This window comes from Dendrobates tinctorius, unplaced genomic scaffold (genome assembly GCF_039654945.1).
Source record: "Dendrobates tinctorius isolate UK_male_01 unplaced genomic scaffold, ASM3965494v1 ptg000136l, whole genome shotgun sequence".
Taxonomy (NCBI): domain Eukaryota; kingdom Metazoa; phylum Chordata; class Amphibia; order Anura; family Dendrobatidae; genus Dendrobates; species Dendrobates tinctorius.
The window spans coordinates 3705857-3730373 of NW_027361804.1; the positions used below are offsets into that span (position 1 = coordinate 3705857).

At 55.7% G+C, this 24517-nt stretch overlaps 2 protein-coding genes across 6 annotated transcripts; one reads left to right on the top strand and one right to left on the bottom strand.

Annotated features, from left to right (window-relative positions):
- Positions 1-1600: 1600 nt before the first annotated feature.
- BORCS5 (BLOC-1 related complex subunit 5) lies at positions 1601-5538 on the top strand. Its single transcript, XM_073544079.1, has 5 exons — positions 1601-1746; positions 1838-1921; positions 2023-2166; positions 4903-5060; positions 5143-5538. Exons 2-5 carry the CDS (start codon positions 1864-1866, stop codon positions 5365-5367), a joined length of 585 nt encoding a protein of 194 aa, XP_073400180.1. The 5' UTR covers positions 1601-1746; positions 1838-1863; the 3' UTR covers positions 5368-5538.
- A 3053-nt stretch (positions 5539-8591) lies between these two features.
- Positions 8592-24517, bottom strand: DUSP16 (dual specificity phosphatase 16). Of its 5 annotated transcripts, XR_012220070.1 has the most exons (8): positions 24366-24517; positions 15152-15563; positions 13202-13343; positions 12671-12834; positions 12339-12498; positions 12098-12221; positions 9778-12007; positions 8592-9746 (listed from the first exon to the last, which is right to left on the bottom strand). XR_012220070.1 is itself a non-coding variant. In XM_073544065.1 (7 exons), exons 2-7 carry the CDS (start codon positions 15380-15382, stop codon positions 10921-10923), a joined length of 1908 nt encoding a protein of 635 aa, XP_073400166.1. In that variant the 5' UTR covers positions 15383-15563; positions 24366-24517; the 3' UTR covers positions 8592-10920. The 5 variants fall into 5 exon arrangements, 4 of the variants coding, with proteins under 4 accessions (XP_073400166.1, XP_073400169.1, XP_073400168.1 ...); XM_073544065.1 differs by having other exon boundaries at positions 8592-12007; XM_073544068.1 differs by lacking the exon at positions 24366-24517 and adding an exon at positions 24182-24204 and having other exon boundaries at positions 8592-12007.

Here is a 24517-nt window from a genome sequence, read left to right on the forward strand (position 1 = left end):
GGGGACGGTGACATTATAGTGTTATAGGGGGACGGTGACATTATAGCGTTATAGGGGGACGGTGACATTATAGCCTTATAGGGGGGCGGTGACATTATAGTGTTATAGGGGGGCGGTGACATTATAGTGTTATAGGGGGACGGTGACATTATAGTGTTATAGGGGGACGGTGACATTATAGTGTTATAGGGGGACGGTGACATTATAGTGTTATAGGGGGACGGTGACATTATAGTGTTATAGGGGGACGGTGACATTATAGCGTTATAGGGGGGCGGTGACATTATAGAGTTATAGGGGGACGGTGACATTATAGTGTTATAGGGGGGCTGTGACATTATAGCGTTATAGGGGGGCGGTGACATTATAGTGTTATAGGGGGGCGGTGACATTATAGTGTTATAGGGGGACGGTGACATTATAGCGTTATAGGGGGACGGTGACATTATAGCGTTATAGGGGGGCGGTGACATTATAGAGTTATAGGGGGGCGGTGACATTATAGTGTTATAGGGGGGCGGTGACATTATAGCGTTATAGGGGGGAGGTGACATTATAGTGTTATAGGGGGGCGGTGACATTATAGCGTTATAGGGGGGAGGTGACATTATAGTGTTATAGGGGGGCGGTGACATTATAGCGTTATAGGGGGGAGGTGACATTATAGTGTTATAGGGGGGCGGTGACATTATAGTGTTATAGGGGGGCGGTGACATTATAGTGTTATAGGGGGGCGGTGACATTATAGTGTTATAGGGGGACGGTGACATTATAGTGTTATAGGGGGGCGGTGACATTATAGTGTTATAGGGGGACGGTGACATTATAGTGTTATAGGGGGGCGGTGACATTATAGTGTTATAGGGGGACGGTGACATTATAGTGTTATAGGGGGGCGGTGACATTATAGTGTTATAGGGGGACGGTGACATTATAGTGTTATAGGGGGGCGGTGACATTATAGTGTTATAGGGGACGGTGACATTATAGTGTTATAGGGGGACGGTGACATTATAGTGTTATAGGGGGACGGTGACATTATAGTGTTATAGGGGGGCGGTGACATTATAGTGTTATAGGGGGGCGGTGACATTATAGTGTTATAGGGGGGCGGTGACATTATAGTGTTATAGGGGGGCGGTGACATTATAGTGTTATAGGGGGACGGTGACATTATAGTGTTATAGGGGGGCGGTGACATTATAGTGTTATAGGGGGGCGGTGACATTATAGTGTTATAGGGGGACGGTGACATTATAGTGTTATAGGGGGGCGGTGACATTATAGTGTTATAGGGGGACGGTGACATTATAGTGTTATAGGGGGACGGTGACATTATAGTGTTATAGGGGACGGTGACATTATAGTGTTATAGGGGGGCGGTGACATTATAGTGTTATAGGGGGGCGGTGACATTATAGTGTTATAGGGGGGCGGTGACATTATAGTGTTATAGGGGGGCGGTGACATTATAGCGTTATAGGGGGACGGTGACATTATAGCGTTATAGGGGGACGGTGGTACATTACACACTGATCTCGCAGTTCTCTCCAGCACACACAGGGTTACTATTACGTCACTAGTGGGCGGAGTTTACCCCGGATATATATAGTGGCCGCCCAGAAGGCGGAAGTGGCGCTGTTACCGGGGAGACGCTTCCGGTGATGATGGGATGTCGGGGAGCGGGAATAGAAGAGACCGGAGAGTGAGGAGCAGAGGAGACGTCACTGCCGGAGAGAGCGCGATGTGAGGGCTGACTCCTCAGCGGGAGACCCCCAGAACAGCGCGCCACCCACAGGTCACCACCCTATACCGCGCTCTTCTCTTTCTGTTGCAGTGTGAGGCGTCTCCCCGTCAGGAGTCATGGGGGCGGAACAGAGCTCTGAGCCGGACCTTCGTCCTGGAGATGTGGGCTCCTCCGGTGAGCGGGGTCTGTGGGGTCACTCCGTCCGTCACTCAGCGGGGCGGCTGCTGAGCTCCGGGGTCCGCAGAGACTCACGTCTCCTCCTCTTCTCCTTACAGCGAACCCTTCCCCGGCCAAACAGAGAGCCAAGATGGATGACATAGTGGTGGTGGCCTCCGGCAGCCAGGCCCCCCGCAACGTGAGCCAGGACCCCGAGGTGATCAAGCTGCAGGAGATCCCCACGTTCCAGCCGCTCCTGAAAGGCAAGTGCTGTGCCGCCAGACCGCGCACACCGGTCCGCAGTGCTGGAGGACGAAGGAAGAAATGGGGCGCTCCTCTGCCTCCGCCGCCGCTCTCGTCCTCCGCCGCCGCTCTCGTCCTCCGCCGCCGCTCTCGTCCTCCGCCGCTCCTCTGCCTCCGCCGCCGCTCTCGTCCTCCGCCGCCGCTCTCGTCCTCCGCCGCCGCTCTCGTCCTCCGCCGCCGCTCTCGTCCTCCGCCGCTCCTCTGCCTCCGCCGCCGCTCTCGTCCTCCGCCGCTCCTCTGCCTCCGCCGCCGCTCTCGTCCTCTGCCTCCGCCGCCGCTCTCGTCCTCCGCCGCTCTCGTCCTCCGCCGCTCTCGTCCTCCGCCGCTCTCGTCCTCCGCCGCTCTCGTCCTCCGCCGCTCTCGTCCGCCGCCGCTCTCGTCCGCCTCCGCCGCCGCTCTCGTCCGCGTCCGCCGCCGCTCTCGTCCTCCGCCGCTCCTCTGCCATCTGCTCCCGCGCTGCCCCCTGTAGTGATATATACTTGAGTATAATCTGAGATTTTCAGCTGAGTGCCCCTCTCGGCTTATACTTGAGTCATCGTCCCAGGGGGTCGGCAGGGTGAGCGGGGGTGTCGGCTTATACACGAGTATATATGGGAGTATATGGAATGAATTATAAAGCCACAGTAAAACCTGCACCACTATCCATATAAGTAATGAATCACTGGATGGCAGACGAGGAGAAAGATTCCCTGGAACAGTCCCAATCCTCCTGACGTGCCCTCACTTACTATTTATAGGGACCTGACCTGAACTGTGACGACTTCCCCTCACGAAGCGGCTCTGGGCAGCGACGCGCATTGGGCGGAGCGGGCTGTGTGAGCTGCCACTGGGTAACTCTGGTCGTTAGTACCGTTCACTGATGATGGGACCTTGATGAGGATTGGGACTGCTCCAGGGAATCTTCTCTCCTCATCTGCCGTCCAGTGATTGATCACTTATATGGAGATTGGTGCAGGTTGTCTTGTGGCCTCATACGTTGCCGTTAGATCTACCGTTCCTCACTGCAGGATTCAGTCGTTTCTCCTCGGTGTCTTGTGTCTCTGAGAGGAGCCTCGTTCTTTCCCGCACCCCGTTTCTTCTGCGCGTCGCTCCCCATGTGGTTCTCATGGTGATTCTTGTGTTTGGCCTTTTTCCTCATCGTGTATCATTTTCGCTCTTTTTTTCTTGGTCTCGGTTCACATTTCTTTTGCGCCCGGCTCTATCTGATGAGTTCTCTCTAATATTACGTGGTGCCCGCCTTCCCATATACCGCTGGAGATCTGATGTTTCTATCCGGGCCCTGCCTGATAAATATGTTCGGGGTCCTCGTCCGTCTTGTGTAGGCCATCACTTTGTCATGGAGAATCCCTTTCCCTAGTAAGGGGCGAGTCAGAATGACTGATTCCTTCCCGGGTCCAGCGTCTGCTTGAGGATTCTCTGGCTTTTCCATCGGTTGTAATGGCAGCTTGTGAGCACCAGGGGGCAGCAGAGCTCTATAAATGGCCACTAGCTATGAAGTCTGCAGTTTATAATAGTCCTGGTGCGTAATAAGAGCAGCGACTAATATCAGCCGGTATAGAACAGTTTTGGCACAGGAGTTGGGGGACAGAGAAGTGTCTGCTCTTCCTATTGGAAAGCACTGCAGCCAACTTCACCCCATGATGAAATGGCTGATAACAGAGAGCAGTAGCACGCACTAACCTGCACAGCTGATGGTGTCCCTGCATTGCCTCGGCTTGTCCCTACCCTTGAAGGCTTTGCCCATGATTTACACTGCAGTTCTTCTCTATTAATGAAAGCTATGGGGGCTACATTGTTATTGGCGGCAGAACCTACACTAGAGGCCAAGCGACAGCTGTGTCTCTCCGCCATGCTTTACACTGCAGTATTCCTCTATCTGTACCTGGCCACGATCAGCAGCTCTAGAGAATGTGCTGATGTGAAATCCGCCCTTGTCTGAGAGGCTCAGGCTCCTGCTCCATCGCCCCTATGCTTTACACTGCAGCTCTCATTACAGTGACTGGTGGGCATTATGTGCAGGGAGGTTTACAGTTCTGATATCGTGATTAGGGAGGATTTGTTTTTTTGTGCTCTAACATCTTTATGGATTGTCTGGCATCTCTTAAAGGGGCAGTGCACGTCCTGCGGCCCGGGGTCCGATGTCCTGATGTCTTTCCCGAGATAAGTGTCAGATATCAAAGCCGGACTCTGCAGGCCCAGCCTTCATCACCTTCCTCCACTGCCCACCATCCTCTGTAATGATACTCTAGTCACATCAAGAGCTGCTGCCACAATCCATAGAAACCTCACATCTCCCAGCATTCACTGCACACAGCAGTCACTGGCAAGTGGGAGGTGTAGTAGCCACAGGTCTGACTGCAGCTCGGGAGGTGACCGGAGGATAAGACACAATGTAACAGAACAGTGACTGCAGCTCTGGGGGTGACTGGAGGATAAGACCTGATGTAGCAGCAGAATAATGAGCGCAGCTCTGGAGGATAAGACATGATGTAACGCAGAATAGTGAGCGCAGCTCTGGAGGTGACTGGAGGATAAGACATGATGTGACTGCAGCTCTGGGGGTGACTGGAGTGTATCGGGGTAGGAGGAGGTTATGGGGCTGGTTGGTCCTTCTCCAGTATTGGGGTGAAGGCGGCGGGCCTGATAACGGGGCGCAGTAGTTTGCTGTGATCTCATGGCCTCTCTGCTCCTTCCAGGTCTCTTGAGCGGTCAGACCTCCCCCACCAATGTCCGCCTGGAAAGACTGGACTCCCCCCAGGTCCTCCAGCTGTGCGTCCGGTACCAGGACCACCTGCACCAGTGCGCCGAGGCCGTGGCTTTTGACCAGAACGCCCTGGTGAAGCGAATCAAGGAGGTAAGAGGTGCGCAGCGGCTGGGCCCATGTGTGCCCCCTTTGCTGTGCCCACCAACCCGACTGTCGCCTTCTGTCCCCGCAGATGGACGCCTCGGTGGACACGCTCTACAGCTACATGCAGGAGCGGCAGAAACGCTTCGCCAAGTACGCTGAGCAGATCCAGAAGGTGAACGAGATGTCGGCCATCCTACGGCGCATTCAGATGGGCATCGACCAGACCGTGCCGCTGATGGAGAAGCTCAACGCCATGCTGCCGGAGAGCGAGAGGCTGGAGCCGTTCTGTATGACGCCGGAGCACAAGCATTGACGAGCCAGCCCTGCCCCAGGGGTACCGAAGGTTATACCTGCACCGCCATCTCCTGCTGAGAGACCCCCGACTCACCCCCTGATACATTACATACAGCGGAGACTGGGACAACTGCAGAGCATCGAGTCATGTGACCTGCAGAGCCGCAAATACAGTATTTATTATAGAACACCCATGTGTCTTCTCATCACTGTCAAGTGCACCAGGAGGCGGCATTACAGAAAACTACATAAACAGGAGGGAGCAGTATTATAGTAGTTATATTATTGTACATAGGGAGCAGTATTATAGTAGTAATATTCTTGTACATAGGGGCAGTATTATAGTAGTTATATTATTGTACATAGGGAGCAGTATTATAGTAGTCATATTCTTGTACATAGGGGGCAGTATTATAGTAGTTATATTCTTGTACATAGGGAGCAGTATTATAGTAGTTATATTCTTGTACATAGGGGACAGTATTATAGTAGTTATGTTCTTGTACATAGGGGCAGTATTATAGTAGTTATATTCTTGTACATAGGAGCAGTATTATAGTAATTATATTCTTGTACATAGGGAGCAGTATTATAGTAGTTATATTCTTGTACATAGGGAGCAGTATTATAGTAGTTATATTCTTGTACACAGGAACAGTATTATAGTAGATATATTCTTGTACATAGGGGGCAGTATTATAGTAGTTATATTCTTGTACACAGGAGCAGTATTATAGTAGTTATATTCTTGTACATAGGGGCAGTATTATAGTAGATATATTCTTGTATATAGGAGCAGTATTGTAGTAGTTATATTCTTGTACATAGGGAGCAGTATTATAGTAGTTATATTCTTGTATATAGGAGCAGTATTATAGTAGTTATATTCTGGTACATAGGGGGCAGTATATATTCTTGTACATAGGGGCAGTATTATAGTAGTTATATTCTTGTACATAGGGGCAGTATTATAGTAGTTATATTCTTGTACATAGGGAGCAGTATTATAGTAGTTATATTCTTGTACATAGGGAGGAGTATTATGGTAGCTATATTCTTGCACATAGGGGGCAGTAGTATAGTAGTTATATTCTTGTACATAGGGGCAGTATTAGGCTGAGTGCAGACGGACTTTTTAGCCCTGCGGATGTTTCCGCGCAGAATGGAAGAAATCCGCAGGTCAAATGACCTGCATTTTTCCTGCGGTTTTTCCCCTGCGGATTTGGTGACAGAGGAGATGGGAAAACCGCACAAAAGTAACATGCGGCGGATTTTGTACTGCGGGAAAATCCGCAGCGTCTGCACAGCGTTTTTTTGTGTTGTTGATTTTAAGGCTACTGTACATCACAATGCGGATATGCAACGTTTCTGCGTGGTAAAATCCACTGCAAATCTGCATTGTGTGCACACAGCCTTATAGTAGTTATATTCTGTACATAGGGGCAGTATTATAGTAGTTATATTCTTGTACATAGGAGCAGTATTATAGTAGTTATATTCTTGTACATAGGGGGCAGTATTATAGTAGTTATATTCTTGTACATAGGAGCAGTATTATAGTAGTTATATTCTTGTACATAGGAGCAGTATTATAGTAGTTATATTCTTGTACATAGGGGGCAGTATTATAGTAGTTATATTCTTGTACATAGGGGGCAGTATTATAGTAGTTATAGTCTTGTACATAGGGGCAGTATTATAGTAGTTATAGTCTTGTACATAGGGGGCAGTATTATAGCAGTTATATTCTTGTATATAGGGGCAGTATTATAGTAGTTATATTCTTGTACATAGGGGGCAGTATTATAGTAGTTATATTCTTGTACATAGGGGGCAGTATTATAGTAGTTATATTCTTGTACATAGGAGCAGTATTATAGTAGCTATATTCTTGTCTATAGGGGGCAGTATTATAGTAGTTATATTCTTGTACATAGGGGCAGTATTATAGTAGTTATATTGTACATAGGGGCAGTATTATAGTAGTTATATTCTTGTATATAGGGGGCAGTATTATAGTAGTTATATTGTACATAGGAGCAGTATTATAGTAGTTATATTCTTGTCTATAGGGGGCAGTATTATAGTAGTTATATTCTTGTCTATAGGGGGCAGTATTATAGTAGTTATATTCTTGTACCACACGCAGTATTAGGCTGAGTGCAGACGGACTTTTTAGCCCTGCGGATTTTTCTGTGCAGAATGGAAGAAATCCGCAGGTCAAATGACCTGCATTTTTTCCTGCTGATTTCTTCCATTTTTCCTGTGGTTTTCCACTGCGGATTTGGTGACAGGGGAGATGGAAAACCGCACAAAAGTAACATGCTGCAGATTTTGTACCGCAGGAAAACCACGTGGAAAAATCCGCAGCGTCTGCACTGCGTTTTTTTTTTTTTCACTGATTTTAAGGCTACTGTACATCACAATGCGGATATGCAACATTTCTGTGCTGTAAAATCCGCTGCAAATCTGCATCGTGTGCACACAGCCTTATAGTAGTTATATTCTTGTACATAGGAGCGGTATTATAGTAGTTATATTCTTGTACATAGGAGCAGTATTATAGTAGTTATATTCTTGTACATAGGAGCAGTATTATAGTATATTCTTGTACACAGAGGCAGTATTATAGTAGTTACAGATCTGTCAGCGTCTCTGGCTTTCGGCGTGTGGTCAGGGTACGTTAGATTACCTGGTGGTGAATGTGGGGCTATAATTCCTGCTGGTGAGGTGCATCATGACCTCAGTGGTTATTTGGGGGGGGGGGGGGGGGGGGGAGGACGGGGGGTTCTGAGGTTCTCGTTCTATGGAGGTAACCAGCTCATCCTTCCAAGATTAATAGCATTTCCTAACTACACACCGCAGACGCCGAGAATTGATGTGACTGCGGTTTTCTCAGCTGTTGTAGAATTGTACAGCCTTGTTCACACGGCGTTTTGTGCAGGAATGAGCCCCTAGCGCACTCATTATACACAGCGCTGTCACCAGCCTTGTGCTCATGTTTGTTTCATGTCATTTTTAACCTCTTCAGCATTCAGACCAGATACTTTGTACAGCTGGAGGGTTGTTACAGTTGCACCCTGCCTGTGACCTCATCTTTGTCACAATGTGTCAGTCTGTATATTAGGCGGTTTTCAGAGTGGTTCAGCTGTAACAGACCCTCAGCTGTGGAGGATCCAGTCTGCTCTTCAGAGACTTGACGTTCGCTCCTTTGATGTGAAATAAGATCCGGACTCCGGAAAATTCACTTGAATTTTTAATGTGCGGTTCAAGGTCTGAGATTTGTGTTAACCCCCGATGATGACCGGCCAGGTACAGAGCGTGTCACCGATTCATGACATCTGCAGTTTTATTGGCTGATTAACAAATTACATTTTCTATCCAAGTCTCTGAAGATTCACGAGCGACGCAGAGGACAAAGCTTCAGATTGGTCAAATGCACCAAGTGATATACAAGGAGGAGGAGCCAGACAGTAGGCCCCAACTCCATATTATTGCAGCTCCTATGACCATCTGAGAGTGGGACAAATCTACAGATCTCCCCGGTGGCAGCACCACAGCCCCTCCAGGTATATGGGGGGGATGGAGGAGCCCACCTTCCCCAGGCTCAGGTGACAGCAGAACTCACACAGCAACAACCATCTGATGACATGTCCCATACAGCAGGATATATGCTCCAATCACAGCCAGAGCTGCACTCACTATTCGGCCATTACTCTAGATCTGCTCCCATCACAGTAAGATCTGCAGTCACTGCTCTGTCTTTACTCCATACCTTACCCATGATGCAGCGCAGGAGGAGATGCCTTGAACAACACTGACAGCAGCTCCAGATGTGGCTAGAGCACAAGACAGTGCATCAGCGTTAGGTGTAGATTAACCTGTGAGATGCCGATGAGGAGGGGGCCGAATATAAGGCATTTAATACCAATCTGCACAAACGACATTGTCCAATCATGAGGATGAGCAGCGGGGATCTTGAATCTCTCCCTCATCACCAGAGGTCCTGGACCCCATCTCCTCCCTCATCACCAGAGGTCCTGGACCCCATCTCCTCCCTCATCACCAGAGGTCCTGGACCCCATCTCCTCCCTCATCACCAGAGGTCCTGGTCCTCATCTCCGACCCCATCTCCTCCCTCATCACCAGAGGTCCTGGACCTCATCTCCTCCCTCCTCACCAGAGGTCCTGGACCTCATCTCCTCCCTCCTCACCAGAGGTCCTGGACCTCATCTCCTCCCTCCTCACCAGAGGTCCTGGACCTCATCTCCTCCCTCCTCACCAGAGGTCCTGGACCTCATCTCCTCCCTCCTCACCAGAGGTCCTGGACCTCATCTCCTCCCTCCTCACCAGAGGTCCTGGACCTCATCTCCTCCCTCCTCACCAGAGGTCCTGGACCTCATCTCCCTCATCACCAGAGATCCTGGACCTCATCTCCTCCCTCATCACCAGAGGTCCTGGACCTCATCACCAGAGGTGCCGAACCCCATATCCTCCCTCATCAGCAGAGGTCCTGGACCTCATCTCCTCCCTCATCACCAGAAATTCTGGACCTCATCTCTGACCCCATCTCTCATCAGCAGAGGTCCTGGACCTCATCTCCTCCCTCATCCTCAGAGGTGCCGGACCCCATCTCCTCCCTCATCACCAGAGGTCCTGGATCCCATCTGCTCCCTCAATATATGGAGAAAACAATGCCACAGATCATCAAGGAGAACTATAGAATGGCATCTTCTCCCATGAGGCACCACTTCTGGCTGCCACTCTGGGAAGAGCTTAGATGTCACATGATGCAAGTGTTCTGGTGGGCACAGATGAATGGCATATGCGCTGCAGGCCATTCTCTATAATCACATAGTCTCCTCCTCCTCTCCAGAGCTGTAATCACAATTCTTCTGGAGCTGGCTGCTGCTGCTGCAATACAGATGATATTGAGAACACTCGGTCGTCTACTACATGATGCAGCTTAATCCCACCATGCACCACAGTGGTACATGCAATTTACACCCCAGCCTGATTTGTAAGTGCTGCTTTGGATGTGACTGGAGTAAAAGATCTGATGCAAGTTAGGGCTTGTAACGCTTTCTGGAGCCACTCCACATCTAACTCCCAACATCCCTAAACAATCACACCCCTTCCGTGCCCAAGCATCCAAAACCCACTGCTATTACGTCCCTTCCCCATCGGTGTCTGCAGCGGCCGACGTCGCCATGATACAAGAGGCTGCGCCGCCCGATCAGGATCCCTGGTGATCACAGGCGGCACCAGGGCGTTCATTGTACTCAGTGCTGTGGAAGGAGGGTATTAAAGTGCCAGTCTGATCTGCAGCGCCCCCACAGGATGGATCGGGCAGTCAGCGTGCTCTGGGCCTTGCGCCCATTAATTATTAGGTGCCGACCTGCTGACCCAGATGCAACATCCTGCAAGTCCACCATTCAGATTCATAGGGAACAAATGAATATTCCAGGTGATGGAAGGCGGCTCCGCGGCCCACCTCACCTCAGGGCCCGCTTATACCCCACCAAGGCCCATCTCACCGCCCCAGGACCACCACCTTCCCCCATGGCCCGTCTCACGATACCTCGATGACTTCCAAACTGCCGGAGAAGCTGTTCTGGCTGCCAACCTTGCCCAGCTCCTCTCGGGACCGGCCGTCCACCAGTTCATTTCCAAACTCCATTTGGCAGCTGCGCCTTTTAAATTGCTTTTCAAAGGGACTTTCTTCGTGCCAGCTGCGCCGTGAGTCCCCGCGGGCGCTCGGCTTCTGCCTCCTGCGCACTGCGCAGCAAGGGTCAGCCGGCAGCTGTCCGCAGCTGAAGGCCGTGAAGTTTCCCCCTCCGTACAGAGCAGACGCTGAGTAGAAGTGGGAAGGGACGTCGGGGGTGAAGTACCAGCTGCCGGTCAGTGAGGAGGCCCGAGTCGCCAGGATGTCCGAGTGCCAGTCCTTCATACCCAGCGCCGGCTTGGACAGGTGCTGTTGGCTGCTCGACAGTCCGAACAGAAAGTTACTTTTGCGGTTGTCCTCCATGCTCCCGCTACGGAACAGTGGTGCCGCCAGGGACCGGACACCGCTGCGGCTCATCATCATCATCTGCTGCTGCCGCGCTTTACTTTCTGCTTGCCGACAGGTGCTAGGCTGCTCCACGACCCTCACTGCCGCCTGTTCGCGGTCAGGGCTGGCCTCTGGGGTCTGCTCCGACACCTCCTCCACGGGGGAGAACTGGTACATCTTACTACTACCTCCTTCATGACTACTGGAAGCTTTGTAGAACTCCTTGTGCTCATCGGAGGAGGCAGAGGCGGCTGTGCTGGGCGTGCTGCAGTAAGACACTGACTTGATGTCCAGGGAGAAGGAACGCTTCATCTTATTGCTGTCCTCCAGCTTCTCCCGCTGGGACACGTGCAGCCCATTGATGCCCTGCAGAAGAGGAGACGCCTCTTCCTCCTGCATTTTCTCGGCTGAGGTAGGATGAGTGAGAGGTGGACTCGCTGGCTGCGGATGAAGCTCCGCCGAGGGGCCGCCCTGCTCCAGCTGCAGCTTCAATTTGCAGACCGGGGTAGTCTGGCCAGTCGGAGTCTTGATCTTCTTCTCGAAGTCCAGGAGCTGCCCCAGGAAGTTGAAGTTTGGGGAGATGGTCGGTCTCTTCTCCTTTACAAACCTGCGGAAAGAAGCGAGAGGTCAGAACTGCTCAGATCTACGAGGAGCCGCCGTCACTCCCAGCAGCTCGCTGCCCAGTGAGGGGCGTTACCTATAAGCCTCATCTAGGGTCATGTCCATCCTCTTCATGATGTAGGCGATGGCGATAGTCGCAGAGCGCGAGATTCCCGCCAGGCAGTGGACCAGGACGCGCCCGTTGGAGGCCTTTGCCTTTTCTGTACAACAGGAAAAAATAAATACATTTTAGGAGATGCCCAAATTTACTAAATATGATGGCGGGGCAGGGGCGAGGTCACTTGTCAGAAGCTCCTCCCACCCCCGCGAGACCTCACCTATGAAATCCACAGACTTGTCCAGCCACGGCAGGATCTTCTCACAGAAGCTGTCGTTCACCGGGACGCGCAGGAAATGAGAGTCACAGATGAAGTCGGGTTTGGGGCAGGTGTTACTGGCGTTCAGGACAAAACCGATCTCGCTCTGCTGCATCAGCTCCTGCGGCAGGAGGAAATCACAGAGATCGAGGCGATCAGCGGTGACCACAGAGGACGAGGAAAAACTACACTGGAATCAACGGTCGCTGTGATGTCTGCACCAAATTCTCCATATTAGCTGTCACCGCTCGGGGCTACTGGCCCTTTAAATCAGCAGCTATTCAGCTCCTCACCTTGTTGAGGACGTCGCGCTGGCAGCCCAGGTACAGATGAGGCAAGATCCGTGTGGGGCCGGCGCTGGACACGGGGAGACACGGCTGAGAAATGCAGGTGGGGACGATGGAGGCTTTCCCTTCACACAAGCCTGGGAAGTACGAGGAAAACTGGTAAAAGCCACCTGGAAAAGAGGAAACCACAGGTGAGAAAGTGCCAAAAAAAAACCGCAGGTGGGAAAGTGCAAAAAACCGCAGGTGGGAAAGTGCAAAAAACCGCAGGTGGGAAAGCGACAAAACAAACTGCTCTCTCCAAATTAGGAGGAACGCGGCTCACCCAGAGCAATCAGAGAATTACATAGAACATGAAAGACGACATGTCACTGAATATAGACATCTGTAACAAGAGGCTGAATATCAGCACTGTCCGGACAGCTGTCACAGCTGAGGGTTTGTTACACTGCATCCACACAGCACAAGAAAGGAACAAGTCTCTGCCGTCCTGAGGTTTTACTATTGGGCTGTGAATCCAAAGTGGACGGGCGCTGATACCTGACAGGAGATGCACATGGCTGAACAGCTTCTCCAGCTTTCCCAGCAGAACAAAAAGGAAACAGTCAGAGGGCAGGGATGAGACGTCCGATGAGCTCTGATCGTACACAACTACCTGCTGCACCTGACACTCCAACTCCACCTGCGGAGACAAAAGATGGGGACACGTGGGCAAAGAGACATTAGTGACAGCGCACAGTACTATAACCAGTACACACACACAGCATGGCGCCACTCCTCCTGTATATACACACGCTGCACGGCGCCACTCCTGTATATACACACACACTGCACGGCGCCGCCACTCCTGTATATATACACACGCAGCACGCCGCCACTCCTGTATATACACACGCTGCACGCCGCCACTCCTCCTGTATATACACACGCAGCACGCCGCCACTCCTGTATATACACACGCAGCACGCCGCCACTCCTCCTGTATATACACACGCTGCACGCCGCCACTCCTCCTGTATATACACACGCTGCACGTCGCCACTCCTCCTGTATATACACACGCTGCACGCCGCCACTCCTCCTGTATATACACACGCTGCACGCCGCCACTCCTCCTGTATATACACACGCTGCACGCCGCAACTCCTCCTGTATATACACACGCAGCACGCCGCCACTCCTCCTGTATATACACACGCTGCACGCCGCCACTCCTCCTTTATATACACACGCTGCACGCCGCCACTCCTCCTGTATATACACACGCAGCACGCCGCCACTCCTCCTGTATATACACACGCAGCACGCCGCCACTCCTCCTGTATATACACACGCAGCACGCCGCCACTCCTCCTGTATATACACACGCAGCACGCCGCCACTCCTCCTGTATATACACACGCAGCACGCCGCCACTCCTCCTGTATATACACACGCAGCACGCCGCCACTCCTCCTGTATATACACACGCAGCACGCCGCCACTCCTCCTGTATATACACACGCTGCACGCCGCCACTCCTCCTGTATATACACACGCTGCACGCCGCCACTCCTCCTGTATATACACACGCAGCACGCCGCCACTCCTCCTGTATATACACACGCTGCACGCCGCCACTCCTCCTGTATATACACACGCAGCACGCCGCCACTCCTCCTGTACATACACACGCAGCACGCCGCCACTCCTCCTGTATATACACACAGCACGCCGCCACTCCTCCTGTATATACACACACACACACACACACACACTGCATAGTACCACTCCTATCCAAAATACTGGGTGTAATTCTCAGTATGGGACTAGTAGTAGGTGCCCCTGTCAGGGTGGGACGGGAGCACTGGTAGGCGCCCCTGTCAGGGTGGGACGGGAGCACTGGTAGGCGCCCCTGTCAGGGTGGGACGGGAGCACTGGTAGGCGCCCCTGTCAGGGTGGGACGGGAGCACTGGTAGGCGCCCCTGTCAGGGTGGGACGGGAGCACTGGTAGGCGCCCCTGTCAGGGTGGGACGGGAGCACTGGTAGGCGCCCCTGTCAGGGTGGGACGGGAGCACTGGTAGGCGCCCCTGTCAGGGTGGGACGGGAGCACTGGTAGGCGCCCCTGTCAGGGTGGGACGGGAGCACTGGTAGGCGCCCCTGTCAGGGTGGGACGGGAGCACTGGTAGGCGCCCCTGTCAGGGTGGGACGGGAGCACTGGTAGGCGCCCCTGTCAGGGTGGGACGGGAGCACTGGTAGGCGCCCCTGTCAGGGTGGGACGGGAGCACTGGTAGGTGCTCCTGTGGGGTGGGACGAGAGCACTGGTAGGCGCTCCTGTGAGGGTGGGACGGGAGCACTGGTAGGCGCCCCTGTGAGGGTGGGACGGGAGCACTGGTAGGCGCCCCTGTGAGGGTGGGACGGGAGCACTGGTAGGCGCCCCTGTGAGGGTGGGACGGGAGCACTGGTAGGTGCCCCTGTGAGGGTGGGATGATAGTAGTAGTTGCTCCTCACCTTCTGTTTGGCGGAGTGCTGGATGAGCTCGGTGATCTGCACCTTGTCCTGCTGCAGTCGCCTCTTCATCAGTTTGGAGCAGTTGATGTTGATGGCGTCCAGAATGTGGGACATGTTATAATCCACGAAGGGGCGGCTGTCAATCAGGAGAACCTTCTCCGCGCCGCTCTCCATCCACGTTACCAGCTTGTCAACAGTCAGCAATTGGCAGCGCAGGCCCATGGTATCCATGGCCCACCTCCTGCCAGTCACACACAGAGAAGTCAGTAAGCAGCGGTCCTCAGGGCCGAGAGGACCCCATCCATGACCGAACGTAAAAGCATTGCACAAAGGGCGGGATCTGCTGCCGATGCGATCTCCAATGTGTAGTTACGACATCATCACCTCCAGAGGTCACAAGAAGTGATGGATCCTGGAAAGGAAACACAGACACGGTTAAATACACTCCGCACGTATGGGGCGTCAATAGCAGCCCCGCAGGGTCACCGGCTCCCCACATCCTGAGACAAGCCCCCAAAACCATCACCTACATCCACGACTGCTGCAGGAGGAGGCGCAGTCACCTATCTGGATATCTGAAGAGCCGCTCATCCTCTCCCCCCATCGCCGCTCGAGGAGGTTTTTTTCCCCCCTTTCCCAGTGACGTTTCCAGCAGATGATGGATCCTGTGAACATTACCTGGGTGACATCAGCAAAAATGAAGCCGCGAGCAGAGAAACTTCCCTCAACGCCTCGATGTCATGTGATCATCAGCGCAGAAGACGCAGAACCCAAATCCCTGCTAATCAAGTGGGTAGGTAGGAGGCATTCTCAGTGATGTCACCGCTGATCTCTGGTGATGGATAGGAGGCATTCTCAGTGATGTCACCTCTGATCTCTGGTGATGGATAGGAGGCATTCTCAGTGACGTCACCGCTGATCTCTGGTGATGGATAGGAGGCATTCTCAGTGACGTCACCGCTGATCTCTGGTGATGGATAGGAGGCATTCTCAGTGACGTCACCGCTGATCTCTGGTGATGGATAGGAGGCATTCTCAGTGACGTCACCGCTGATCTCTAGTGATGGATAGGAGGCATTCTCAGTGACGTCACCGCTGATCTCTAGTGATGGATAGGAGGCATTCTCAGTGACGTCACCGCTGATCTCTAGTGATGGATAGGAGGCATTCTCAGTGACGTCACCGCTGATCTCTAGTGATGGATAGGAGGCATTCTCAGTGACGTCACCGCTGATCTCTAGTGATGGATAGGAGGCATTCTCAGTGACGTCACCGCTGATCTCTAGTGATGGATAGGAGGCATTCTCAGTGACGTCACCTCTGATCTCTAGTGATGGATAGGAGACATTCTCAGTGACGTCACCGCTGATCTCTAGTGATGGATAGGAGACATTCTCAGTGATGTCACCTCTGGTGATGGATAGGAGGCATTCTCAGTGATGTCACCTCTGATCTCTGGTGATGGATAGGAGGCATTCTCAGTGATGTCACCTCTGATCTCTAGTGATGGATAGGAGGCATTCTCAGTGACGTCACCGCTGATCTCTAGTGATGGATAGGAGGCATTCTCAGTGACGTCACCGCTGATCTCTAGTGATGGATAGGAGGCATTCTCAGTGACGTCACCGCTGATCTCTAGTGATGGATAGGAGGCATTCTCAGTGACGTCACCGCTGATCTCTAGTGATGGATAGGAGGCATTCTCAGTGACGTCACCGCTGATCTCTAGTGATGGATAGGAGGCATTCTCAGTGACGTCACCTCTGATCTCTAGTGATGGATAGGAGACATTCTCAGTGACGTCACCGCTGATCTCTAGTGATGGATAGGAGACATTCTCAGTGATGTCACCTCTGGTGATGGATAGGAGGCATTCTCAGTGATGTCACCTCTGATCTCTGGTGATGGATAGGAGGCATTCTCAGTGATGTCACCTCTGATCTCTAGTGATGGATAGGAGGCATTCTCAGTGATGTCACTGCTGATCTCTAGTGATGGATAGGAGACATTCTCAGTGATGTCACCGCTGATCTCTAGTGATGGATAGGAGGCATTCTCAGTGATGTCACCTCTGATCTCTAGTGATGGATAGGAGACATTCTCAGTGATGTCACCGCTGATCTCTAGTGATGGATAGGAGACATTCTCAGTGATGTCACCGCTGATCTCTAGTGATGGATAGGAGACATTCTCAGTGATGTCACCGCTGATCTCTGGTGATGGATAGGAGGCATTCTCAGTGATGTCACCGCTGATCTCTAGTGATGGATAGGAGACATTCTCAGTGATGTCACCGCTGATCTCTAGTGATGGATAGGAGACATTCTCAGTGATGTCACCGCTGATCTCTAGTGATGGATAGGAGACATTCTCAGTGATGTCACCGCTGATCTCTGGTGACGCTCTGTTTACCCCGCCTCCGTACTTACCCGCTGGTGACCTATGTTGTATCTTGTGTAACGTTTGTTCCTGCCTCGACTGTAGGGATAAAGTCCGGAGCTGTAATCAGAGGTCGTCCGGATGAAGTCATGTGATCTTTGGCCTTGTAACAAAATAACCTCATGCACAGATAAGTGGGAGTGGTGATCTCACACGGGGTGGTGACATCTGTATACATCACTCCCTGTCAGCCAAAATGGTTGTCAACCAACTTTCCCACAGTCAGATCTGATGAAGTCACTGGTCAGAGACGCTGAAAACAAGAAACACCTTAGGAGTTTCACATGAATCATGAACACGCCCTTGAAAGAAAATAATCACACCCCTGACACAGCGCCCGTGATTCGATATATCCAGGTGCAGACTGTTTAACTCCACTCCACAATGCAACAAGGAAGCTCAAGTAGCCATGCAGCTAACAACAATCAGATCACTGAAGGCAGCTCTGGATGTGACTGGAGTACAACCCCCCCCCCTTCATCTTTGCCAGCTACTTTCAGAAGAGTACTCCCTTTAAAAAGATCGATCGCAGCCATATGTTGCCTCCCGCCAATGCCCAATCGCAGCCATGTATCCCCCCCGAGCAGTCATGTGTCCCCCCCGAGCAGCCATGTGTCCCCCCCGAGCAGCGCCCGATAGCAGCCATGTGCCCCCCCCGGCAGCGCCCGATAGCAGCCATGTGCCCCCCCCGGCAGCGCCCGATAGCAGCCATGTGTCTCCCCCGGCAGCGCCCGATAGCAGCCACGTGTCTCCCCCGGCAGCGCCCGATAGCAGCCATGTGTTCCCCCCCCGGCAGCGCCCAATAGCAGCCATGTGTTCCCCCCCCCCGGCAGCGCCCAATAGCAGCCATGTGTTCCCCCCCCCGGCAGCGCCCAATAGCAGCCATGTGTTCCCCCCCCGGCAGCGCCCAATAGCAGCCATGTGTTCCCCCCCCGGCAGCGCCCAATAGCAGCCATGTGTTCCCCCCCCGGCAGCGCCCAATAGCAGCCATGTGTTCCCCCCCGGCAGCGCCCAATAGCAGCCATGTGTTCCCCCCGGCAGCGCCCGATAGCAGCCATGTACCCCCCCCGGCAGCGCCCGATAGCAGCCATGTACCCCCCCGGCAGCGCCCGATAGCCATGTGTCTCCCCCGGCAGCGCCCGATAGCAGTCATGTGTCCCCCCCCGGCAGTGCCCGATAGCAGCCATGTTTCTCCCCTGGCAGCGCCCGATAACCGCCATGTGTCTCCCCCGGCAGCGCCCGATAGCAGCCATGTGTCCCCCCCGGCAGCGCCCGATAGCAGCCATGTGTCCCCCCCCCCCCCTCCCCCAACAACAGGCATATGTGAAGTTAACAATGACCGCTCTATCAGGAACCCACAGATTACGGTGGAATTGGAGAATTTGTGGTGTCGATCCCGTGATCGGTGAGGTTCGGAGCGGTCGATGTACGGGGTGCAGTGGGAGGATTGTTATCCGCTCTCCCACTTTCCCTCCATTTCATGTAGCATAGCTCCACCATGACATCAGCCGCTATGATCCCGCCAGTCGGGGTGCGAGCCCCCTCCCTCCTCTGCAGCTGTGATCACAATGCAGCATGATGTCACCAGGGGCCCCGGGCCTTAACCCTTCACCCTCCGCCTAGAACAACAATCCTGACATTTCCCAGGGTTTTCACTGCTTCACATTGATGGTAACTAATTACGAGATAGTAGAGATGGGGACGAGAGGCATCCGGGCAGTAACACAGGAAAATCCGGTTAAGGTGTTCTGGATGATTGGATGCCGGATTACTGGACTTCATACACAATGGACCTTTGGTTCTCAGTCCTGTAATAAGTGGATACAACGTTACGGTGTCATTACCTGTTCTGACAAAGCTGATGTTTGGAGTCTTAAAGGGACGGTGTATAAATCGTGCGTGATTAGCTCTGACGCCGCTGAGCCTTAAAGGGCCGGTGACCAGACTGATAAATAACGATTATCATGTAATAAACCGTTCTGCAGCTTCTTATTCTAAGAGGTTTCATCTCTTCCCCATTTCTAAGATCTCTGCTGAAAGGAACAAAACATTCTATGATTTATATTCGGCAAACCATACGTGCCCAGTGTTTCTCGCAGCTGGGGGTTTGTTACACTGTATCAGTGTCTGAGGCGCTAACAGAGGATTGTAGAGGAAGGATACAACTGTAGCGAACCCTCAGCGTTAACAAGTATCAGGTTGGGGGGGGGGGGGGGGGTCAACTTTAAAAGGATCCTGTAACAAGCGGCTTTCCACATAAACCCCAGTCTTTGCTCAATGGTAGAGCGCCCCCTGGCTGCCCTGTGCTCAGCTCTGGTGTCCCCCCCGCACAAGCCATTCCCTGGCCGCTCGATCGCTGGAACACGGGGAGCAGCGACCAAAGCAAATTGGTGATATAATTCTTAAAGGAAATGAGATGGGGGACGGACGCGGGGCCACAACGGAGCAGAACAGCTGACAGCGTGGTAATGGTGGAAGAATACACCGTGGAGACGGACTGGTCGGGGCTGTGGTCTGGTCGACGCTGTGGTCCGGTCTGGTCGGTGCTGCAGTCCAGTCGAGGATGAGGTCTGGTCTGCGGGGGCTGTGGTCCGGTCGGGGCCACGGTCCGATCTGCAGGGGCTGTGGTCCGGTCAGGGCCACATTCCGGTCTGCGGTCAGTGATCCCTGTCGTTCTGTGTCCCGTCCAGCAGTCACTGGCTGGTCGGCGCTGCGTTCCGGTCCGGTCCGTGGTCAGTGATCCCTGTCGCTCTGTGGCCTGTCCCGCAATCACTGGCTGGTCGGCGCAGCGGTCCGGTCTGCGGTCAGTGATCCCTGTGTCCCGCAGTCCCTGGCTGGTCGGCGCTGCGGTCCGGTCTGCGGTCAGTGATCCCTGTGTCCCGCAGTCCCTGGCTGGTCAGCGCTGCGGTCCAGTCTGCGGTCAGTGATCCCTGTGTCTCGTCCCGCAGTCCCTGGCTGGTCGGCGCTGCGGTCCGGTCTGCGGTCAGTGATCCCTGTGTCTCGTCCCGCAGTCCCTGGCTGGTCGGCGCTGTGGTCCGGTCTGCGGTCAGTGATCCCTGTGTCCCGTCCCGCAGTCCCTGGCTGGTCGGCGCTGCGGTCCGGTCTGCGGTCAGTGATCCCTGTGTCTCGTCCCGCAGTCCCTGGCTGGTCGGCGCTGCGGTCCGGTCTGCGGTCAGTAATCCCTGTGTCCCGTCCCGCAGTCCCTGGCTGGTCGGCGCTGCGGTCCGGTCTGCGGTCAGTGATCCCTGTGTCCCGCAGTCCGGTCTGCGGTCAGTGATCCCTGTGTCCCGTCCGGCAGTCCCTGGCTGGTCGGCTCTGCGGTCCGGTCTGTGGTCAGTGATCCCTGTCCCGTCCGGCAGTCCCTGGCTGGTCGGCGCTGCGGTCCGGTCTGCGGTCAGTGATCCCTGAGTCCCGTCCCGCAGTCCCTGGCTGGTCGGCGCTGCGGTCCGGTTTGCGGTCAGTGATCCCTGAGTCCCGTCCCGCAGTCCCTGGCTGGTCGGCGCTGCGGTCCAGTCTGCGGTCAGTGATCCCTGTGTCTCGTCCCGCAGTCCCTGGCTGGTCGGCACTGCGGTCAGGTCTGCGGTCAGTGATCCCTTTGTCCCGTCCCGCAGTCCCTGGCTGGTCGGCGCTGCGGTCCGGTCTGCGGTCAGTGATCCCTGTGTCTCGTCCCGCAGTCCCTGGCTGGTCGGCGCTGCGGTCCGGTCTGCGGTCAGTGATCCCTGTGTCCCGTCCCGCAGTCCCTGGCTGGTCGGCGCTGCGGTCCGGTCTGCGGTCAGTGATCCCTGTGTCCCGCAGTCCGGTCTGCGGTCAGTGATCCCTGTGTCCCGTCCGGCAGTCCCTGGCTGGTCGGCGCTGCGGTCCGGTCTGCGGTCAGTGATCCCTGTGTCCCGCAGTCCCTGGCTGGTCGGTGCTGCGGTCCGGTCTGTGGTCAGTGATCCCCGAGTCCCGTCCCGCAGTCCCTGGCTGGTCGGCGCTGCGGTCAGTGACCTCTGTGTCCCCCAGTCCCTGGCTGGTTGGCGCTGCGGTCCGGTCTGCGGTCAGTGATCCCTGTGTCCCGCAGTCCCTGGCTGGCCGGCGCTGCGGTCCAGTCTGCGGTCAGTGATCCTTGTGTCCCTGCCTGGTCGGCGCTGCGGTCCAGTCTGCGGTCAGTGATCCCTGAGTCCCTGGCTGGTCGGCGCTGCGGTCAGTGATCCCTGTGTCCCGCAGTCCCTGGCTGGTCGGCGCTGCGCTCCGGTCTGCGGTCAGTGATCCCTGTGCCCCTGGCTGGTCGGCGCTGCGGTCAGTGATCCCTGTGTCCCGCAGTCCCTGGCTGGTCGGCGCTGTGGTCCAGTCTGCGGTCAGTGATCCCTGTGTCCCACAGTCCCTGGCTGGTCGGCGCTGCGGTCCGGTCTGCGGTCAGTGATCCCTGTGTCCCGCAGTCCCTGGCTGGTCGGCGCTGCGGTCCAGTCTGCGGTCAGTGACCCCTGTGTCCCGCAGTCCCTGGCTGGTCAGCGCTGCGGTCCGGTCTGCGGTCAGTGATCCCTGTGTCCCGCAGTCCCTGGCTGGTCGGCGCTGCGGTCCGGTCTGCGGTCAGTGATCCCTGTGTCGCGCAGTCCCTGGCTGGTCGGCGCTGCGGTCCGGTCTGCGGTCAGTGATCCCTGTGTCGCGCAGTCCCTGGCTGGTCGGCGCTGCGGTCAGTGATCCCTGTGTCGCGCAGTCCCTGGCTGGTCGGCGCTGCGGTCCGGTCTGCGGTCAGTGATCCCTGTGTCGCGCAGTCCCTGGCTGGTCGGCGCTGCGGTCCGGTCTGCGGTCAGTGATCCCTGTGTCGCGCAGTCCCTGGCTGGTCGGCGCTGCGGTCCGGTCTGCGGTCAGTGATCCCTGTGTCGCGCAGTCCCTGGCTGGTCGGCGCTGCGGTCCGGTCTGCGGTCAGTGATCCCTGTGTCCCCCAGTCCCTGGCTGGTCGGCGCTGCGATCCGGTCTGCGGTCAGTGATCCCTGTGTCCCGCAGTCCCTGGCTGGTCGGCGCTGCGGTCCGGTCTGCGGTCAGTGATCCCTGTGTCCCGCAGTCCCTGGCTGGTCGGCGCTGCGGTCCGGTCTGCGGTCAGTGATCCCTGTGTCCCGCAGTCCCTGGCTGGTCGGCGCTGCGGTCCGGTCTGCGGTCAGTGATCCCTGTGTCCCGCAGTCCCTGGCTGGTCGGCGCTGCGGTCCGGTCTGCGGTCAGTGATCCCTGTGTCCCGCAGTCCCTGGCTGGTCGGCGCTGCGGTCCGGTCTGCGGTCAGTGATCCCTGTGTCCCGCAGTCCCTGGCTGGTCGGCGCTGCGGTCCGGTCTGCGGTCAGTGATCCCTGTGTCCCGCAGTCCCTGGCTGGTCGGCGCTGCGGTCCGGTCTGCGGTCAGTGGTCCCTGTGTCCCGCAGTCCCTGGCTGGTCGGTGCTGCGGTCCGGTCTGCGGTCAGTGATCCCTGTGTCGCGCAGTCCCTGGCTGGTTGGTGCTGCGGTCCGGTCTGCGGTCAGTGATCCCTGTGTCGCGCAGTCCCTGGCTGGTCGGCGCTGCGGTCCGGTCTGCGGTCAGTGATCCCTGTGTCCCGCAGTCCCTGGCTGGTCGGTGCTGCGGTCCGGTCTGCGGTCAGTGATCCCTGTGTCCCGCAGTCCCTGGCTGGTCGGCGCTGCGGTCAGTGATCCCTGTGTCCCGCAGTCCCTGGCTGGTCGGTGCTGCGGTCCGGTCTGCGGTCAGTGATCCCTGTGTCGCGCAGTCCCTGGCTGGTCGGTGCTGCGGTCCGGTCTGCGGTCAGTGATCCCTGTGTCGCGCAGTCCCTGGCTGGTCGGTGCTGCGGTCCGGTCTGCGGTCAGTGATCCCTGTGTCCCGCAGTCCCTGGCTGGTCGGTGCTGCGGTCCGGTCTGTGGTCAGTGATCCCTGTGTCGCGCAGTCCCTGGCTGGTCGGCGCTGCGGTCCGGTCTGTGGTCAGTGATCCCTGTGTCGCGCAGTCCCTGGCTGGTCGGCGCTGCGGTCCGGTCTGCGGTCAGTGATCCCTGTGTCCCGCAGTCCCTGGCTGGTCGGTGCTGTGGTCCGGTCTGCGGTCAGTGGTCCCTGTGTCCCGCAGTCCCTGGCTGGTCGGTGCTGCGGTCCGGTCTGTGGTCAGTGATCCCTGTGTCGCGCAGTCCCTGGCTGGTCGGTGCTGCGGTCCGGTCTGCGGTCAGTGATCCCTGTGTCGCGCAGTCCCTGGCTGGTCGGTGCTGCGGTCCGGTCTGCGGTCAGTGATCCCTGTGTCCCGCAGTCCCTGGCTGGTCGGTGCTGTGGTCCGGTCTGCGGTCAGTGGTCCCTGTGTCGCGCAGTCCCTGGCTGGTCGGTGCTGCGGTCCGGTCTGTGGTCAGTGATCCCTGTGTCCCGCAGTCCCTGGCTGGTCGGTGCTGCGGTCCGGTCTGCGGTCAGTGATCCCTGTGTCCCGCAGTCCCTGGCTGGTCGGCGCTGCGGTCCGGTCTGCGGTCAGTGATCCCTGTGTCCCGCAGTCCCTGGCTGGTCGGCGCTGCGGTCCGGTCTGCGGTCAGTGATCCCTGTGTCCCGCAGTCCCTGGCCGGTCACAGGGAGCCGTAGCGCACACTCCGGAGGGGCAGTGACCTTGAGCGGAGCCGCTGCTCTCTGCCTCGTCCTCACACCGTGCCCGGCTCCCTCCATCGCCGGCGGGGCACACACGGGGTCTGTCGGTCGCACACGCAGGGTCTCCGCGGTGACAGGCTGAGGTGATGTCACAGGTGTCAGTGACGCGGCCTGATGACGTCACGGGCCTCCCCGCCGTACTCACCGCCGCTCCGGGCCTGCTGTCCGGGCCTCGCCGTAGGGTCAGTGTCCGGGCTCCGGGCGGAGCGGGTGAGAGCGGCTGAGATGAGGTCACCGGGAAGAGGAGCCGCATGACGTCAGCGCCAGCCAATCACAAGCGGAGGCGGAGACAGCGGC